The 19,575-nt window shown below is 41.0% G+C and overlaps 1 protein-coding gene across 2 annotated transcripts in view; it reads left to right on the top strand.

Moving 5' to 3' along the window:
- Nucleotides 1–19,362, top strand: part of ITPRID2 (ITPR interacting domain containing 2) — a 42,480-nt gene extending 23,118 nt beyond the window's left edge. For both annotated transcript variants that reach the window (XM_080400244.1, XM_080400245.1), the window contains 9 exons: nucleotides 861–952; nucleotides 4,053–5,270; nucleotides 7,694–7,774; nucleotides 8,183–8,310; nucleotides 9,348–9,498; nucleotides 10,651–10,716; nucleotides 11,394–11,807; nucleotides 17,636–17,760; nucleotides 18,140–19,362. In XM_080400244.1, coding sequence (XP_080256370.1) covers nucleotides 861–952; nucleotides 4,053–5,270; nucleotides 7,694–7,774; nucleotides 8,183–8,310; nucleotides 9,348–9,498; nucleotides 10,651–10,716; nucleotides 11,394–11,807; nucleotides 17,636–17,746 — 2,261 coding nt within the window. In that variant the 3' untranslated portion in view covers nucleotides 17,747–17,760; nucleotides 18,140–19,362. The remainder of the gene's footprint in view (nucleotides 1–860; nucleotides 953–4,052; nucleotides 5,271–7,693; nucleotides 7,775–8,182; nucleotides 8,311–9,347; nucleotides 9,499–10,650; nucleotides 10,717–11,393; nucleotides 11,808–17,635; nucleotides 17,761–18,139) is intronic.
- The last annotated feature ends 213 nt before the right edge of the window (nucleotides 19,363–19,575 follow it).

The following is a 19,575-nucleotide window of genomic DNA, read 5'->3' as shown; positions in this document are numbered from 1 at the left end:
AATGTTTATGGTGCTGTAAGGTAAACCCTACACTTGGTGGGTGCCTCCTGTGTCTAGTCAGGACCAATATACCTGTAGTACTGCACTGCAGGGCTTACTGACATCTTGAAAAGCAGCTTTGTGGATATAGTGCTTGCACCAGAGGAAACCACTCCTGGGTAGCACCAACGATTTTAGAGCCTCTTTAGGCATTTTAACACTTACCTAATGTAAGTAAAGGAACAAGCAGGAGGATCTTCTATTGCTTGTATGAAATGAGCGCTGGGAACGTGCTTTGGCAGATTGCCTGTTGATGTGTCAGAGATGTTTTGTATTTGTCCACCAAACGAGCAGTGGACCATCTCTGGCTGTTTGCAGAGCCCTGTGCATTGCCCTCTCTGCTCATGTGATGCCATTCCTCTGGGTGTGCAGGGTGGTGTAGCCTGGCAGAAGACCAGTGATCTCCTTTATCTCCATGATCAGGAGGGGTGGTGAATCTGTACGTGTCAATACAGAAGCAGCTCTTCCACTGCCTGCATGTGAATTAACCAGTGATTCAGTTTTGCGGAAGGAAAACTTCAGCAGTGGCCACATCTGCAGAGTGGAGTTTTTTCCACATCACAGGAAAGAAAAATGTAAAAGATGGTTCCTCCTCCACCGCTGCTTGAAGTTTCACAAGTAGGGCTTTGCATGAGAAGAGGTTTTGCTTGAAACAAACAAGTTGTTTCTCTGTATTGTTCAAAGTGAAACTTGAAAAGGTATTGTGTTATCCACTTAATGTTACTTTGATGTAAAAGGAAAGCATGTATTGAATGTGATTGGGCTTGAAAGGTTGTGATTTGCTAAGGTAATTTTGATTGGGTTTTACTTGTTTTAAACAGATCAGCTGTTACGGTCTGCGAGTCAGCACTCTGACAGCAGTGGCTTTGCTGAGGACTCCTCCACAGATTGTTCTCCATTTAATCAGCTTCAGGTAAGGTTCTCATACTGTGGATGAAATATTACCAGTTTTTGTGGGACAGCAGGGACCTGGGGAGGGCCGGAGGGATGTTGGTGTTTGGCTGCTATCATGACCATCAGTCTAGATCCTATAAAACTTTTAATTTTCAGAGCTGGATCTTCTGAGTCCCTTGCAGAACTGTGCTAAAATTTAAAAGCCTTTCTGGTAGGATAATCTGGGTGTACTTGGGCCAGGAATAAGCTCTAACTTCAGTATGTCTTGTTTGATGTTTCTGATGTGTTTTTTTGTACTGACAGGCTCCAGAATCATAGTGTGTTCCTCTCACAGCTTCAGTGGGTAAAGATTAAAGTTATGAAAGATTATAGGTTTTCTTCTGATCATTTAATTTCTTGTACCATTTTTACCTTCCTGCTCTTCCCCGCCCACCATTTTTTTTTTCTTTTTTTTCTTTAGTTAGCAGCAAGCAGAAAGTGAAAACAATTTTGTTCTAACTTTACTGTGAAGGTATACTGATGTTTAGTTGATCCTGAGCTCCCACGCTCTTTCTAGTCCCAGTTCCTTTGATCTTGGTCTCAGAACTTGTTGTGATACTGACCAAAGACCACGTGTCTTAGGGGAGGCTTTTGTTCCTGCACGGTGTTTAGGTGTCTGCCCAGTACATACATTTATGCAGTGCTGTACCTGCTATTTAGGAGAGGTGTTCCCTTGCCTCTCCTAAAACATTCTCACAGTAATAACCAGGATTTGGTTGGCATGTCAGTCAGCCAGAGAAAAGTCTTGAGCCGGATCCTGGCCTCAAGGCCATCGGTTAGCTGTCTGGGACCTAAACGAGAGAAATACAAAGACGGGATTCCAAGTATCACCAGTAATTTCATTTCTGTGGCTTGCAGCTGCTGAACTTTCTTTTATGCTACTGTATGGTTTTTTCCTTATGGCATACCAAACATTTTAAAAGCTATTTCACACTTACTAGGAAGAGATTCCCTCCCACCCACCCCAACCATCAATGCTGCTTTTCCATTTTAGTACTGGTATTCTGTGCCTTCCAGTTTAGTAGTTTTTGAACTGAGTACCAAAATGAAAGCCAAGACAGCGCTAGAATTTGCATCTCCCTTAAACGTCAGCTTACGTTTTCCAAGAGCAGGAGAGTGAATAAAGGAAATCGTGAGCCTGGGTCTCTGTAATGAGCATAACAGTTCGAGGTACTGATTCTGCTGTCTGCTAAACTGGGACTGCACTGAATTTAACAGGCATGTTAGAAAGTGACTCAGGTTAGAGTTGCTCACTCCTGATCTTTATGTTGGTTGCAACCTGATTAAGAGTCTATTAACAACATGTTGCAACTAAGTGCCCCTTCACTGGAAGGCAGACTGGTGGAGTTTGTGTTGGCTGTAAAGGGATGAGATTTTTCTGCTTGCTATTGTGCTGTTTTGAAAAGCGGTATTGAGACTGCACGAGGTTTGTGCCATGGAGTTGCTAGGATCTCTTCTGCCACCTTCACTGCTTTATTCAGACCAGTGGCTGAGCTGAATTCAGAAAATACGGGTAAATGATGAGTCTAGGGGAAATGAGAACTTGGCAGCTAGTGAAGAGAATCTGTGAAAAGATGAAGGGGATACAGAGGGCTGTATATTGTTTCTTAAAAGCACGGTAAGTTAGTGCCATCTACTGTTAAATAATTGACTCTGGCAGCCGTAGCATTCCTCTGAAACTCAGGAGAAAACTCAAAAACTGGAACCATGTTGGCTTTCATCCCTGAACATCCAAAATAAAGATTTCTAAGTGAGGTTTTGGCATTGAGATGGAATATTCTGCAGGGAAGTTTCGTGCTACCAAAGTGGCTAGAAGAATTCTCCATCCAAGTTCTTGACATTTTGCTTGCCTGACTTGTAAGTGAGCAATGTGATGGAGGATTAGAGACAGATATGCACACTTGTAGCACACCTGATTACATCTAGACATTACAATCTTTTGTTCTTCGATACCTTTGATTTGAAAGAGTCAGAATCTGCACAGTCTTCCTTATGAATTTGTGGCTGTGCCAGTGAGTGCAATGTTAAATATGTGCATATGAAGATGGACCTTTATGACTGAAATCTTCTAGATGGTTGGAGAAGGAACTATTGCCCGACATACATCACAAATAATCTCTCAAGAAGGAACTAATATTTAATATCCTAATGGCAGTGAGAGCTGCAGAAATTAGAGATGGGAAAAGCTTCTCTAAATTTCTAGTTTGTGCGTCAACTATGGTAAACTTCTAAGACTGTACTTTACAGCACAAACTCTTATGAAAATGTCTTCTCTGCTTGCAAATATACCAGTGAATCTGGCCAGCCTAAAGAATATCCTTTACAACCTGTAGGTCTCTTTTTTTCGCTTTCTCATAGATGCTTTTCCTGCTATTTGTTACCTATTAAATTAGCAGCTCCCTTATACATGTGCTCTGTTTTAAACTGTGATTTAGAATGAAAAGGGGAAGAAGTAGTAGGAGAAAGGAAGGAAGGATGGGCGTAATGGTACTGGACACAGTCTTCAATAGAGATGTGAGATTCTCAGTCAGACAGTTCTGTGACTTAAAACAGGTCGAGCATTATGGGCAGACTTGTTTCCCCGTTCTTAGTGTTGTCCTGTGACACTAGTTTCACTATGGTCTGCAGTTCTCCTCACTTCTCTGTATGCATTCCCTAAAACCACCCTGTGTTGCAGCACTGATTGTGAGCCTTTATATACGGGAGATGCCATGTACTGCCACCCTGCTATCGCTTTGTCATTGCTACCTAAAATACTAGCATTTTACTCTTAGTGTGCTACTGCTTATATTCTTCTGGCAGTAAAGAGTTTATTGTCAAAGTAAAGAAATGTGTGAATAGTTTGCTTTTTTTAAAAAAATAAATATCTCCTTTTGGTGTTGTATTTCAATATGCTTCTAACCTATCTGATACTATGATTTCTTTGTTCTCCTTCACTGTTTTTCTTGCACCTGCATTATTCTTTCAGCTCCCCACCACAATGCCCAATGAATATGGACTTGGACTTGGCCTGACGTCTGAGAAGGCAGTGGCTGAGTGTCCAGTATGTTCACCCCTTTGCTGGCTCATATCTTTCCTAGGTTCAGGAGTCTTTGCAAGGCATGGGAAGCAGTGCTGACAGCTGTGACAGTGAGACAACGGTGACGTCGCATAGTGAGGAACAGAAGACACCGATAGCCAAGGAACTGCCCTGTTTCAATAAGTTTCAGGAGGAGGAAGAAGATGATGAGGATGATGAGGATGAGGAAGAGGATATTATCTCCCAAGTAGAGAGACAAAAGGTAGGGGTACCTTCTCAGAACAGAAGGAATGAAGATAGAAAAAGTATTGACTATGAAATGGAACGAAATCAAGGACGAGAAAGCAAGTCATCTCATATGTCAGAGACAGTCCAAGGAGAGGTCAGCTCTAAAGAGGAAGACATTTCCAGAGAGCAAAAAGAATTGGACCTGCTGGAGGAAGGCAGTGTGTTTGAGTTTCCTCAGTACCACACACACCATATCCTCAAGTCTTTGGAGTCTCTGGAAGGTGGCAGTTCCTCCCCATCGTCTGTGGACAGGGTTCACGTTGCCTTGCAAAGAGCCGAGATGAGGATCATCAGCACATCTGATTCTAGGGCCGGATGCACTCTACCCAAGTCAAAAGATCTCCTGAGGAAGCAGAGACTCTGGTTTGCTGAATCGGGCTATCCTCTAAGGCGATCTCAGTCTCTCCCATCTGCATTGCTGAATCCAGTTAAAGTGGTGTCCTCTGTGAATGTCCAGTTAACTCCAGGAAAGGAGACTCTGTGCAGTCCTCCTTCTTTCACCTACAAGTACACACGTGTGGAGGAAGATGAGAAAGTGACAGCTGAGAATGACAAAAGTGAGGGTGAGGCAGCCGTTAGCCAGCCAGTGTGCAAATCCACGCTGTTCATTGCGCCATCATCCTCCAAGAAAGAGGTTCCCCCGACTGGGCCCAGCAGGCTGTTTGAGGAGCCCAGTCCCACCAGGGTACAGAGCTGCCCGCTGCACACACCGGCACACATGTCCCAGTCGACCTGCTCCCTCCACTCCCTCCCTGCCGAGTGGCAGGACAGACCGCTCTGCGAGCATGTGAGGACGCTGAGCACCCACAGTGTCCCAAGCATCTCTGGCTCTTCCTTCGGTGCCTTGCTGTCCCCCTTCAGCTGCCCCTTCTCCCCAAGGCATGCTGGATTTCCTCATCGACCTCATGCCATCAACCCACCCTCTACCGTGGAGATGCAGCTGCGCAGAGTCCTACACGACATCAGAAACTCTCTGCAGAACCTGTCACAGGTAAGAGGAAGCCAAATTTTGCCGACGGGCAAAAGGGCTTCTGATTTTAAACTTAGAAAACCAAGATGTTAACCTGAATATTCCTTTGCGTAGTGCAACAGATCAGGAAAAAAATGACATTTTGTGTGAGTTTGATTTGCTGATGGTTTAGGAACTTCTGTTTAAAGTGGCAAATTATCATCTTTCCAGTGCTCCACTATTTTTGCATTTGATATTTTCTTGTTGCAGTTGACAGTTGACCCAGATTGATGATTTTTTTTTTTTATTATTTTTTTTTACTTTTGTGGATATTCTTGGGTGGGAGGGAGGAACAGTGTATGCTTTATCAGCTATTATTTTACGATGAGAGTCGTTAGCTTTAGATTTGAAAATAAATATTGGCAGTCCTTTGATGTCTGTTGTCTTCCCATCCAACTGATAAAAATGTATTTTTTTTATTGCAAGTCCAATGGCTTCACTAATGATGTCAGTGACGATTGATCCCTATGTGTTTCTGTGCTATTATATACCAGTCTTTTGCACTTTCAACTCTGGAGCTAGCCAACATGTTCCTGATGTCATCAGTCATTTATTAAGAATCCGTTTTGTCAGAGCATGTGAAATTCTGTCCATCTCATCACTTAGAAAATAAATGCTTTAAAATGCAAGCACTTTTTTTTTTTTTTTTTTTTTTTTTTTACCAGTTTCTGCCACACCTTTTGCTCTTTCCCTCCTGATTGCCAGCTCTCTCTCTTCTGCCATCCCTCTACTGCAGCTCTCTTCGGAGGTGATCAAATTTAGGAGCCTGCAAGCTGCTGCTGGAGGCTATGTGGGCAGAGCAGTTGCAGGCTCTGCTTGCTTATATAGGAATACATGAAGACTATGCAGTTGTAGAACTTCAACAATCTCTGCGGGTTTTATGTGAGTGCAAACCTGCGTAGGCTGTAGTGAGCTTTTCTAGACCCCTGCTGTGTTTTGGCACTTGTCAAAAGTTGCAGGCTAGTCCAGCGTGGCTTTGGTTATATCAGCTGGCCCTGCTCCTCAGTATGAGCTTTGGTACTGTGACCAGTTCTGCAGTGGAAAACTGCAGTCAACTGTGTTTTAAGTCAGCCATTGCTCGAGGTAGTGGACGGTGTGCCTGGCAGTAGGCGTTTGCCGAATTTAACCTTCTTTGTAAAGCTCCCTCGTATGTTCCAATTGCAGCCTTGATTTGTATAAGGTTACAGCATGCTACTGTACTTTTATGGCACATACCATGCTAGAGTAAACCTACTGAAGAAGAAAAATCTGTGTTATGTACATAACTGGCTCAGGCCAGTTCAATGTAAAAAAAAAAATAATAGTATCAGAGGGGATAATAACATTTCCTAGCCCACTTGTTCTGCTTCCAGCATATTTTGTCTGGACTGGTTCTGTTCTGGGGCCTTGGTCCTTCTCATTGCAGAGGTTTGTATGAAAATGTATCCCCTGGTGCTGCTTTTTTCTACAGCCAATATCGAGTTTGGCACACAGAATACTCAGCGGCTAAAGAAAAAGCTGAGGTGTTTCAAATATATGATTTTGATTTGAGGAAGGAATAAAGAGGAGTAGGTAAATCCCTGATAGAACAGGCAACAGAGAAAACTGAGAAAGGAAAAACAAAATGTCCCCTTGATGTGATCATGTTTGAGCAAAACTCATCAGGATGAATGAACATGTTTCAAATTTTCCATGATGTGTCAATAGTCCTTTGAATTCTTTCAAAATTATATTGGACAAGCTGTCTTTTGCACATTTGAAAAGGTAAATGTTTTTGCTGTTTCCGCTCTTTGTTGTGCCATGTCTTTACATGTAACAGCTTCTGAATTTTATCTCTTTGCTGCCTATGTTGATGCAGAATGCAAACAGAAATTCTTCAACGATCTTGTTTTCATGAGAGTTCATTAGCATGCAGGGGTCTTTGGGTGTAGGCAATGTAGTGAGATTAAAAAACAAAATCAACAAAAAAGCCCCAAACTTAAGAACTGAGCAAAACCCCACAACAAATGTGACTGTAATTATGATCTGGAAATGGGACACAGTTTAATTTGCTTAGTTCTGGGTTTGGAGTTGCTATATTTATCATTAGCTGAGACAATTGAGACTATTGAGTTTTCAGGTGTAAAATGCCTAGTGCATAAAAACTTAGCTTTTATTGCTACTTACTGTGTCAGGTAGGATCGATTTGTTTTTTTTATCTGCAGCACGTTTGCCTTTGGTGCACATGCTTCAGTTAAGAGCTTGCACTGCCATTTTTTAGGGTTCCCTTTTCCTGATACAATAGTTACATAGACAGCAGAAATCACAATGCCAGAAAAGTTGTGTTATAACAGTGGCTGCTTTTCAAGTATCTGTGTGTTTGAGATGATGAGTTCATAAAAAAGATCATTGAGTTTTCCATTTCAAATTGTTTATTTCTTCCCTAGTACCCAGTGATGAGGGGTCAGGATCTTTCAGCTGCCACCAGTTACACTGCTCAGAGATCATCCATTCTACCTCTCTACGAAGTAAGTGAACCCTGTTCACGTCATGGTGCTTAGTCAAGATAAAATACGAAGAAACATCCCGAAATGTGCCACAGATTGTGCTAACTTCAGGCAGTTCCCTATCTTTGCTGTCAAGAATAACAGATGCCTCCATCGTGCGAATAACTTTAAAAAGGAGTTTATCTAAGTATATGGAACTCCTTTCATACGTTTGCTTGCATGATACATCTAAAAATGTTGTTTTCTTGAATTATTGTGAGGTCACAACATGCAGCCTCTGTAGTATACTGACGTTGCTGAGGTTCTGCTTGACTCAAAGGGCACATCTGGCCAAATTTGGTTATAGGATGCAGGATTTTTTTAAAATCAGTTTTCCTATGTAATGCATTATGTTCTTTGTTTTGTTTTGTGTTTTTTTTTTTAACCCAGAATACTTTCCAGGAGCTACAAGTGGTAAGGCGAAATCTAAACTTATTCAGAACCCAAATGATGGATTTGGAATTGACTATGTTACGTCAACAGACAACAGTTTATCAGCACATGACAGAAGAAGAAAGGTAAAATGTTGTTTTTTTTTTAAAAAAAGAGAAAATATTTTGGCACTTCAGGAAATGTGTTGCTGCCCCTGAAATCAGAGCAAGAAATCTAGTAGTTTCAATTTGAACAGAGCTGGAGCTGAGTTTTTGCCAAAAACTTGTTTATTCTCTTATTTGTATTTGTTCATTCTAGAATGTTTTCGCGTTTGTTTCTTCTAATCTCTGTTTCTCATTAATTGATGATGGTTTTTTCTTCATCCTTTCTCCAAAGTAATTTACAGCAGTACATTTTATCATAGGATACTTGAACATAGGATGGTGGGGGCAGAGGGAAGCCTTAAAGATTTTCAGCTTAGAATTCCCTCTCCCCACCTTTGTAGGCGTAAATAAAGAATGAACACTGTAGCATTCAGATGGTTTTCCAACTTACAGTGGCCACTTGGCAGGCTACGGGTGGTGTTCATATTCTGGCTCTGTGTGTTTGTGCTCGCCATGAGTTGCAGCAGCAGCTGCTCTGGAACAATTTTCAAAACTGCTTATATATTTGCTTTAGTTGAATCAGCTCTTGACCAATCACTTTAAAAGCAAATGTGTTTGAAATCAGTTGGCCGCCTTAGACAACAGTGCCATGGCCACAATCTAGCTGCGACTGCTTGGGAACCTAGAACCATGCAGGAGAAGTAATACGCAATTACTGTGTTGCTCTGTGTTTTTTGGTATTACTAGTTTTAAATTGGATTTGATTAGATATATATATATAAATGCCGTTTTTTTCTGCTTGCATATACTTAAGCATTTAAAGCTAAAAGTTTTGGAGAATGTTCTGTGATACACTATGTAGTTTAGTTTTCTCCATGAAGTGATACATATTTGCTATAAATGGAGAAAGACTTTTCTTCCATCTAGACATTCATCTAATTTTTCCATGAAGTGTTCCACTTTGAATTCTCTTGTGCGAAGTCCTTTACTCATGGGACTGTCCTGCTCGGTTCCCCCTTTGTGGTGTGCAGTTGAGTGCAGTGAATTCCCTTGTTCTTTTTGTGACGTACTTGATAAAGATACGAAGCTGATCAGCTACAGAGCTTGAGAAAGTCTGTCCGCATGGAGCTACAGGAGTTAGAGATGCAGTTAGAAGAACGTCTGCTTGCTTTGGAAGACCAGCTGAGAAGCCTGCACATGTCTTCACCTTACAGACCTCAGACACACATAGTAAGTATTAGTTTTGCAACATCATTATGTATTTTCTCAGTGTAATGTCAATAATTCAAAATTCTTAAAACTCTTTCAGTGGGATGATATCTGGGAAATCTAATGATGCTGTGCGTATTATTAGGGGTTATATTTTATTATTTCCAGTCAGCGTTTCATCTTGGAGAAAAGGATCGTGGAGAAAAGAATAGAAGGACTTTCTTGGTATTAATATGTATCAATACATGTCTTCTGGGGTTTTAGGTCTGAGATTTAAGACCTTTTCTGTCAGTGCTTTTTTCTTTTTCCTCATCATGATCCTGAGTTCTCCAAGTTTTGGTAGGTAGTGCTCATGTCTAAAATCCCTGGAGGATGGTGATGGTCTTACTGGAGTTTCCTTAAACTGATTTTCTTGTGAAATGAGGGCAGAGAGACAAGAAATGCACAGTGTTTCCCAAGAAATGGGGTGTGCTTCCCCTCTAGTTCTGCCAATCCATGGATCAAAAAACCCCAGGAAAATCCATTTGTCTTCTTCAGATTTTTCCTCCACTGCCTTTTGCAGCTCCTTCAGATGAACGCGTGGCTCCCTGCCAAGCAGTGGGAGAAGCTCTGCTCCCACAAACACTTCCCAGAAGCACAGGGAGGGTGATAAAAGAGACGCTTGCATATGTTTATTGGTGGCATGGTGATATACTTTCTCTTTTTTTTAACTCAGCAGAAGACTGTTCCTCATTCTTCTGCTGCAGTTCTGTCATCAGCCAAACAAAAGAAGGACAAACGAGAAGTATCATATGTTCTTCCTGGGTTTCATTCCTCTTTCTTAGCCAATCCTCTTCTGTAAAGGCTGCACAAGCACAGGCCACATCTTCCTCTTCAGTATTTTATCATGGGAAAAAAATTGAAACCCAAGAGCAGGAAAATATGGTATTACTGTGATCCCAAGCCAAACTTGCGTTCTTTGAACCATATAAATATCTTTTTATTTGAAAATCCTTTTATAGAAGAGAGCCAGCTTTAAAAATGACTGAAATAAACTTTCTCCAACCCACTTTGTTTCCTGTTTCCAAGTTTCTGCTTTTACAGAATGTTATCTGAGACAAGGCATGTTTATATGTTAGCTTCTGACAGCTCTAAAAACATCCTTAATGCATTAAATTTGACTTTATTTTTCAGGGCATGTATGGAAGCAGAAGTGCTGATAATCTGTCATGCCCTTCTCCATTGAATGTCATTGAACCAGTAAGTAATTGTTGTGTGCCGTATGTTTTACTACGAAAAGAACCAGGAAGGGATTTCTTAAAAAAGTTTGCAGGAAATTCATTTGACACATAATCTTAGAAATATTTTACTCACTTGAGTAGTTCTGTTGAGAACAGCAGCACTTTCCCTTAAGGAAATTTAACCATAGGTATAAGTAGCTGCGAAGTCTGTCTGTTTTTTAGAGGAATGTGTAGAAGTGAGGTGCTGTTTGCATTTAGTTGATACAATGACTACATAGTGAGTTTTCTAGGCAAAATTATTGCTTGTTTTTCTTTGCATTTTATGCTATTGAAAATAAGTAGTTCAAAGACTGCAGAAAGGAACGAACAAACTTGAATTGTTTTAGCAAAGAAAACCAAAATCAAGCCTTTACGTGTGTCTCTGTCAGTGGCTCTGGCAGCATGCATCCGTATTGCAAAAGTCAGTGGCTTGGGGAACTGCCACAATTCATATTTATGTTGGCTTTCAAAAAAGCCCATTCCTTTTTATGATGCTCTTTGTTGCAGTCATAAAGGCAAAGCATATATTTATTTTATAGCTGTATTTGTTACATGGAGGGAATGAGTAAGTGATTGAATAAATAACAAGAAAGCATAGTTGTGTCTGTGACTTTTTTTATATGCTTATTCAGGACTGTTTCTTTTCTGAATCCTTAGGTCTCTGAACTTATTCGAGAGCAGTCATTTCTGAAGTCTGAACTGGGTTTAGGACTGGGAGATCTTGGACTGGAAACTCTCCCAGCAGAGGGTACAGAGTCTGTATTCTCCCATGGAAACTCTGATTCCTCTTCAGTGTGCTCCGGTCATGCAGGTAGAAAAGCTGGTGTTGGATCCTCTGAACTAACAGGAAAATTGAAGGGTCAAAGCAAGAAGTTATACCGAGCCTCCATTGCGTTAACACCAACTCCCCCGGTGAGAGCAGGCGCTGGACAGCAGGTGGAAAGCTCTGATGAGCTTGCAGATTCCAAGCCAGAGGTGGAGCACAAACTTGAAAAAGTCCCTCTCGTGCCTTTGGTTGATGAAATCCATAAAACTGTGGAGCAGGAGGAGCTGCAGCAAGTCATACGGGAGGTGAGGAAGGAGGGGCTGAGATGTAGGATGTTTGAACAGTGTTTACTGAAACCTGAAGACAGGCTGTCTCTAACTGTTGGCCACTGGGGTTTTCTCTTCCTTCTCAAGCCAAGACTTCATACTGTTACTGAGCATTTCTGAAGGCTCAGAGCTTGTCACTAGATGTTCAAGCCACAGTTGTGCAAAGCAGTAGACATTTTTTCAATGACAGGGGTTAGCAGGTAAGTTAATAGCTGGTTACAACTATAAGTGTGGGTGAGAAAGAATTTGCCAACTCTACTACTTGGTTAAGCAGCAGAATTTCAGACTCCCAAGTGAATATTTCTCTCATGTTTGCTTGCTGAAATGCCAGGTTCGAGTTAACTTGATTGAAGAAATGCTGTTTCTGAAACAACTCTGTAAAAAATGTTAAAAATACTTTCACTCTACCCCAAACCACTTCACTGAAGTGAAGCAAGCTGAAGTTGGATGAGTAGTTATTTCAGACTTTAAGAATGATGGACCATTGCTGTTGGACTAGTTTTAATGGCAGTCAGTGAAAGTGAAAGGTGCTTGGTTATTTTTCCTGTGGGCTAGGTTAAAAAACAGGACTGAAACTGCATGTTTTGTTTGCCAGTGGCATGACAGAAAGCCTTATGGCCAATAGTATACATGGGAAAAAGAAGCAAAAGAGACTTCTTGTTCTCAAAAGCAGTGCCTGTGATAAAGTGGAGCAAGCTCTGCTGTGAATACAGAAATGGGGGTTAAGAAATGGGGTGTTTATTCCCTCTCCCTCTCCAGTTAGCCTTTAGCTGAGGGTCATTGGACCCTTAGCCTTTAGATCATCTCTTGAATCTTTTTGTGGGGCTCTGCCGTAAATGACTGAAGACCAGGAGAGGTGTCATGCTCAGGAATGTGCAACAGGGCAGGTTTTAATGCTGTGGTACCATCCGGGTCTGCTTGCATTGAGGCTGTGAATAACTGGAAGCAGCTTTGCCTTAGCTTTGTCTTTAAAACAGATGAGAGGCAGGCCACTCATCTCGTGGTAAAACAGGAGCTGTGATCCCAGAGGAATCTTTTGCCACACCTTCACCACTCTTCTCTCAGTGCAGAAAGAGGCAGCATACTAGACCATAAGGTATCCTTTTACTCATCGTCTGACCACAAGACTTTGCTGTGTCTGTCTCCGAAAAGTGGAGATGTTTTCGTGGCTGACTCACTGTGGGCTTTGTTATGTGTAGGCACTTTACACTTGGCACAATGAGACTGTGCAGTAGTAGAGCATTACTAAGGGGTGTTCTTACAGAAGATGATAGCTGGAAGTATGTGAAGATATTTACTTTGTTTACCTTCGGGTATCCCCATAAATAACTAGGGCTGAGAGTGCAAAGAATAATGCATAGCCACAAACATTTACCATCAGTGAAGTGCTGATGTTAAAAGAGGGTAAGTTTGGCAGTGAGGTGGAATGGAGACCAGCTTTCAATAAGTAGCCTCACGGTGCTGAATAGTGCTTCACCTGATCAGTAGTGCCATTAGAGTCAGTGGGATGAGTTACAGAAAATGGCATTATTCTGTGGAAGGAAGGGTACCGCAGTCGGCTCACGGTGAAGTACTACCAGACCAACAACCTCATCATTACTGTGTTCAGCATTAGACGCTGAACATCTTCTGGCTGTCACTGATCTTTACAGTGGAGCCTGTGATGTTACAACTTTACACCTGTACTTTGAAAGCAAAGGAAGAAATTAGGCAGGGGGCAAGCACTCAATTTTTAAATGTCTTCCCTCTACCACCCTCCTGCTGTCATCTTCTCCAAAGTAGATAAAGTTGGAAAGAATCTTGGGAAAGGCCTTGTTTTGAAGATGCCATAAAATACTCCCAGATGTCCCAAATTCTCTCTCTCTGGTCCATTTTTTTCCTTTCATGCTGTTCTAAAGTGATTCCTTGCCTAATGCTCAGATATTCATCACACCTTGCGCTTTGCTGATGATTCTGCAGTGAAGCCAGGATGTTGCATTTGTATCCAGCCCTTCTGTAAAAATCTGCATGTTGGAGGAGTGGTGTCATTGTGGAGGGTTGCTAAAGGAGAAACTGAGAGAGGGAGAGCACTGTAATTCAAATACACTGTAAAAGCAGCAGAGACAATGAAGGGAGCTGGAGTCAAAGTACAGAGTTATTCCAGTCAATATTTTCTCTGAGGTTAGCCTGTGTGAAAGTTCTTTTTAACTTCATTAATTGATAGCAAATAAAGATGTGTACACTTTGCAAAGAGATTGTTCTTTGGGTTGTGTGCCACTGAGGACATTGTAATGCTGAAAGAATCCGCACTGAACTGAAAGACTACTATTCAAAGATGAGTAGTCAGCAAATAACTGAGCTTGACTCACTTTGTGAATGTTTGAGCACACAGAGAGATTGTCCCTGAGTTTAACTTAATTGGCAGCCTATTTCGGATGGGCTCAGATTCTCAGTGTGAGAAGTTTTGCAGGTCAGGGTGAAGATGCATTGGCTCAAAGCACCTGGTAGTTTTTGCAGAGCCAGAATATGCTATTAAATACTGGTCAGGAAAATCTTCTGTATTTTATAAGAGCTAAAACAGAGCATAAATTGAAATGTGTTTTCCTTAAGTAGCCCTGTTGTTAGCAAAGGAATTCCAGTTTTCTTGTAAAAAAAAAAGAAATCTGGTAGGATGCATTCTTGATGTATACACTCACAAATGTTAAACCCTTGCTTATTCCTCCCATTCTCTGTAGCTTCATGACCTCGTGTAGGGGAAAGAAAAGTCAGGCAGTGTTTCAGAATATGCCTGGGTGGGTTGTAATGCATGTGAGCTTTGACCTGTAACTATTTGCTGGCATTAAGAAAACCCATGGTGTTAACTTTTAGTATTAATGGACTAACTCCCACAGAAAAGTGTTCAAAAATGTGAAATGCTGAAATGCCTAACAGTGGCCCTCTTGTTTTGATGGAAATACAGCTTGACCTCCACTGGAGTATCACATGAAGCACTTAATGCTTGACTTCTAGGTCACAGTGTCGCTAGGAGTGCCACCAGGCCCTCCTCACTTTGCTGTTCTGCAGTTAAAAAGATGTGATAGTTTTAAAAAGCTTTCTGCTTAAGAGCAATGTAGGTTTGGGTTTCGCTAACAGTTTTTCATTGTAAATGACATTTAATGAGGTTATACTTCAAAGAAATGTATCATTTTCCTGTCAACATCTGTTTTAAGGAGCTGTAATGGGTCTTTATGGGACAGAGAGACGGTCTGGTAGAGAATCTTCCCTTTTCCATTTTCCAATCAAATCCCTGTTAGCTCAGCATTGATCAGAAATGTCTGTTGGTTGTTCATACTTCCCTTGTGCAGGTGCTGGGCTCCTCATCTTGCTATCTTGAGCATAAAAACTCACCAGCTGCTGCCATGAAGAAGTGGCATGAGAAAAAAATATTTTTTCTTTAGTTATAGAAAACATACCTCAGGTCAGGAGCGTGAGGACTGAAAAGCCTCGTGCCCGTTTTCCATCCATAGGTGAAGAGCGCCCTTCTCCAGAATTGCCAGTGTGGCACATTTCACTCTCAATTGGTTCATTATTTAGCAGCAACATAATGTTACACAAATGGTAAATCTTTTGTGGGGAGAAAGATCACTGGTTTACTGTAGTAATACTATCTATGAATGTGGTACTGTGTTATTAATGCAATATTGAATATTAGTGTTTTATCAACCTAGTGCATGTGCCATAAATGACTGGGTTCTGTTTTCTTTCAAATGATCAATTTTTCATTCAGCTGCTAAAAATACTGGTGGAGCTTTCATTGACTGCTTTCTGTCTTTTGTATGGAGCAAGCCTTGGCAGCGGGCTGTGTTGTCTGCAGAGCAAACGGAAGGTGCACCTTGCCCTAAGTAATTTGTAATGAAAACAGCAAACATTGGCTGTTGTCATGACTCACACATGGGACTGAGCCACTGCAGGAATCGATGCTGTGCTTGCCATGCAGGAATGACCTTGATGAGTCTGGAAGGGAGGGAGGAAACAGTGGCAGTGAAAAGAAGCAGCAAAGGGTGGCCTTGTTGTCATTTGGGCGGGAAGGTGAGAAGCAGAGAGCTCAAGTGATCCACCAAGGTCAAACCAGAAGCTGTTAGAAGAGCTGAGAATAGAACAGGAGCCACCTTCCTTCAGGTCTCTGCTTCACCGCAGGACTGTCTGTTGTACTAGTCTGTTTACTTGCGAATTTGGGAAGCTTTTATCAATTTTCTTTGGGCAGTGAGGTTTATTTTTGTCTATCCATCAAGAGAAGGGCACACGATGACTGTTCTGTAGTGTACCTGCAGACTCACCTCATGCGATACTGGCGAAGAAAAGCATCATGGTGCTTTCTTACGACAGTGGCCTGCTGGCCAGCCAGGGTGCTGTGTTGAAGATTTTTTCCCATGCTGCATAACTATATCCCAAAGCCCTTACTGCATTGACAGCAGTCCTAAAGCTTTGTAAGTCTGTGTGTGCATCAGCATAGACATCCTCAGAACTTGCAGCCGTCGGTAAACCAGGTCCTGTTACACACTGGCTGTTCTTTTGTCAGTTAATCAGCAAAAAGCCCAACTGGAAACCTGTTTCTCAGTAGTATTAGAGTCTCTGAATTTCTGCTTGATGCAAAGCAGTAATGAAACAAGGAACTTTGCCACTAATGGTTTAGAGATTGAATTGCTTGCCAATGTGAACGAGGGATAAATAACCTGTTGCTAATGCTGCTGCCACCCTTCTGACGTTGTTGCTTAATCCTTTTGACGCACCAGGAAGAAGGGAGACTTACGAGAGAGCAAACTGCTTAACGGGGCTGATAAGTGCTTCTGTGAGTGCCCCCGTGGCTGGGCTTTGGCTTTTGCACCCCTGCACTTTTTCACCACCGTCGTCCTCCCCTGTCCTGGGAACTGCATCTGACTTGTTAGTCCTTCCTGAAGTCCATCCGAAAAATGAGTTGGTGCCAAAGATTTCTCCTACTTACAAGCAGCCCATGTTATTTTTCTTTGTCATACCCTGCTCCTTTCTGGCATAATGTGCTCTTGTGGAACTGTGTTTTGCCTCCTTTTCTCCTTTGTTTCTGTTACTGTAGCCATCAGCGCTCTGCTCTTCCTTTGTTCTAGCCTCAGCCACACTCAGGTGCCTGCTACTAGGAACTCCTGCATTTGTTTTATGTAAAATGTAATTGTATAAGCTTTGTCACAGTCCTGTGAAAGATAGTCTTTGCTGGCATAGATCATATCCCAGTGGCCAGCTGATGATGTGAGCAGCTATTGAAGTTTTATGTTTGTCTTTGCTGCTGAAAGTATGTAATTAGGATTCATCTTGTTTTATGTTTTGATTTATGTGAAAACAGCCGCTCATGTTCATGGATTTGGACCTTTCCTACAGCGTAATCCATTTGTGAGGTAGATCAGTCCTGCCTTCCTTTTTAAGAGATAGCAACTGATGTCAAAAAGCAGTGCATTTGGGGTGTTTTTGATGTATATATCCTGAAAGGCTGTTTGCAGAACTTTGCATAGTTCAAATGTATTTTGTCGTAACATAAATCCAGTTATCCTAAGTGTAAAACTTAGATACATTTGCCATCTGGAAAAATAAAACAAGTTTGGTTTGCAATTGTACGATTTGCAAGAACTTTAAAATTACTTAGAGTTATTTTTCCAACAGAAACCCTCTTACATTTTTCCATCTGCATTTTTTGTAAGTTGACTTTTTTGTGGTGTACTTTTTCATATGTCGATAATGTCAAATGTATCTGCAATATCATTTAATTTTATCCATTGGTTATATAACTTACTGACCTTAAAACTTTGGCTAATCCCTTTCAGATCAAGGAATCCATTGTTGGTGAAATAAGACGAGAAATAGTAAGTGGATTGTTAGCAGCTGTATCACCCCAAAGCAGATCTGCAACTGCAAAGCAAGATACACAGCCATGAAACTGGTACTACAGGTAATCTTTGGGAATCTGCCAGAAACATTTTTTTTTTTCATATGGAATTGTTAACAAGCCTTGCTTTGTTTGCATTTTCCCCTTGCAAGATAAGTGATCAAAATTGAAGTTTATTAAAAACAGTGGATACTCATAATCCTGGATAGCTTTGGAATATCAGCTAGTTTGTAGTCTGGCCCATTCTACTGTCAGCTTTCACGCAGTGGTCCTTGATTTTTAGTGCTCCATGATGCCTTTGCATGTGAATGCATCCTGTGAGACGATTTCTTTAGTTTGCTTGCCTTAGATATGAATATTAACAAAATACACACTTAAGCATAACAAGCAGACTTCCAAAAATCTAATTGAGATATTCCTCCTGCTTTTTCTTTTCTGTAAGGTTCGATGTAGTCCGAAATGCTGTGGGATTCTGCTATGGGCAGCATACACTGTCGAAAGTGTCAAGTTAATTTTGCTTCAGGAGATGTTAAAGCTGCTGAGATAGGCTACTGTATTCGACGCTTGGTTCTATGATGTGTACCTTTCCTTGAGTTCATCTATAAAGACTTAGACACTTTAACTAGTTCATTGCTTTCCTTAGAATGTCAACAAAACTGTGGCTCTATTTATTTGTACGTCCCTGTTGTAAATTTTTATGTAGCTGATTTCTTTGTCTAAGGATGCATCATGAAACTTGAAGATTTCCAGACATAACCAATTTATAAATAACAGATGTGTTCAGCCTAGCTTTTTTTTTTTAAAAAAAAAACACAACAAAAAAACCCCCAAAAACACTGACCTCTATGAGGTATTTATTGTGCAATAACTGATCCACTTTAAGAGCTTGAAACAACCAATAATGGTTTCCACTGCTGTTATTTAGTGCCACTTCAAAAGAAGGAAACAATCCTGTTGTGAAAAATTGCTGTTAATTCTTGGGGCGGCTACTATTAGCAGAGTGGTAGAATGACGTGAGGTTACTTAAAACTACTTAAAGTTCTGACACTGAAAGCCTTATCTTTGTGTAGAAGACAACTTCTGATTTTATTTGCTTCCTTACTGTATGCCCAACCCTCTATAGAAAAGTGCCTTATTTTAAGCACTGTTTTTTGTCTTTGTGTTGACTGCTCTCAGTCATACCAAGAGAAGTTCTCTTCTGCTTCATATTAACCAAAATGCAATAAAAGTACCAATCTTCTGAAAGTAATTAGGATGTGCAACTTGGAATGAATGAACGACCTTGCTTGTATTATGGGGAACATGGAAAAAATCTCTTTTCCTTCCCCATCCCTCACTGAGTGTATTTTCAGTTAGCCTGGTGAGCATGCGTTTGTTCCAATGGAGCAAATTGGAAGTCATTGGAGGTTTTATGTGGTCAAATAGACATTTAGTGGATATGTAATATCCCATTTTGCTGTGCTTGGAATTTCTTTTACTCCTTTGCCATTTCCATCTACTAAAACTCTCTGCACTATGTCAAGGTGTTTAATCAAAAATAGTTTCAAATATAACAATATTATATGAAAAAGTTTGTAAGATTTTAAATTGTGTTAGGAAGACACAAGGGCTGATTTCTTAAAAAACGTGTATAATAAACCAATAAAATATTTATTTTGCCTATAATCTGTGTCAGTGTTTTTCGTTGTGCATGGTTTACTCTTAAGCAAAATAAATAACAGATTTCATCAAATGTTGCACAGAATGGAGAACAGCAGGAAAGCTCAGGACTTGAGTTTCCAAAAGCTTTCAGATGTTCAGGGAACCCTGTATACTTAGGAAATGTGACACATAAATTTGAAAGAAATATTGGCACTTAAAACCAAAGTCTTAAACTTC

The sequence above is a fragment of the Falco punctatus genome, assembly GCF_963210335.1.
Source record: "Falco punctatus genome assembly, chromosome: 8".
NCBI lineage: Eukaryota > Metazoa > Chordata > Aves > Falconiformes > Falconidae > Falco > Falco punctatus.
The sequence above is the reverse complement of the archived record's forward strand: the minus strand, read 5'-3'. Positions and strand labels throughout refer to the sequence as shown.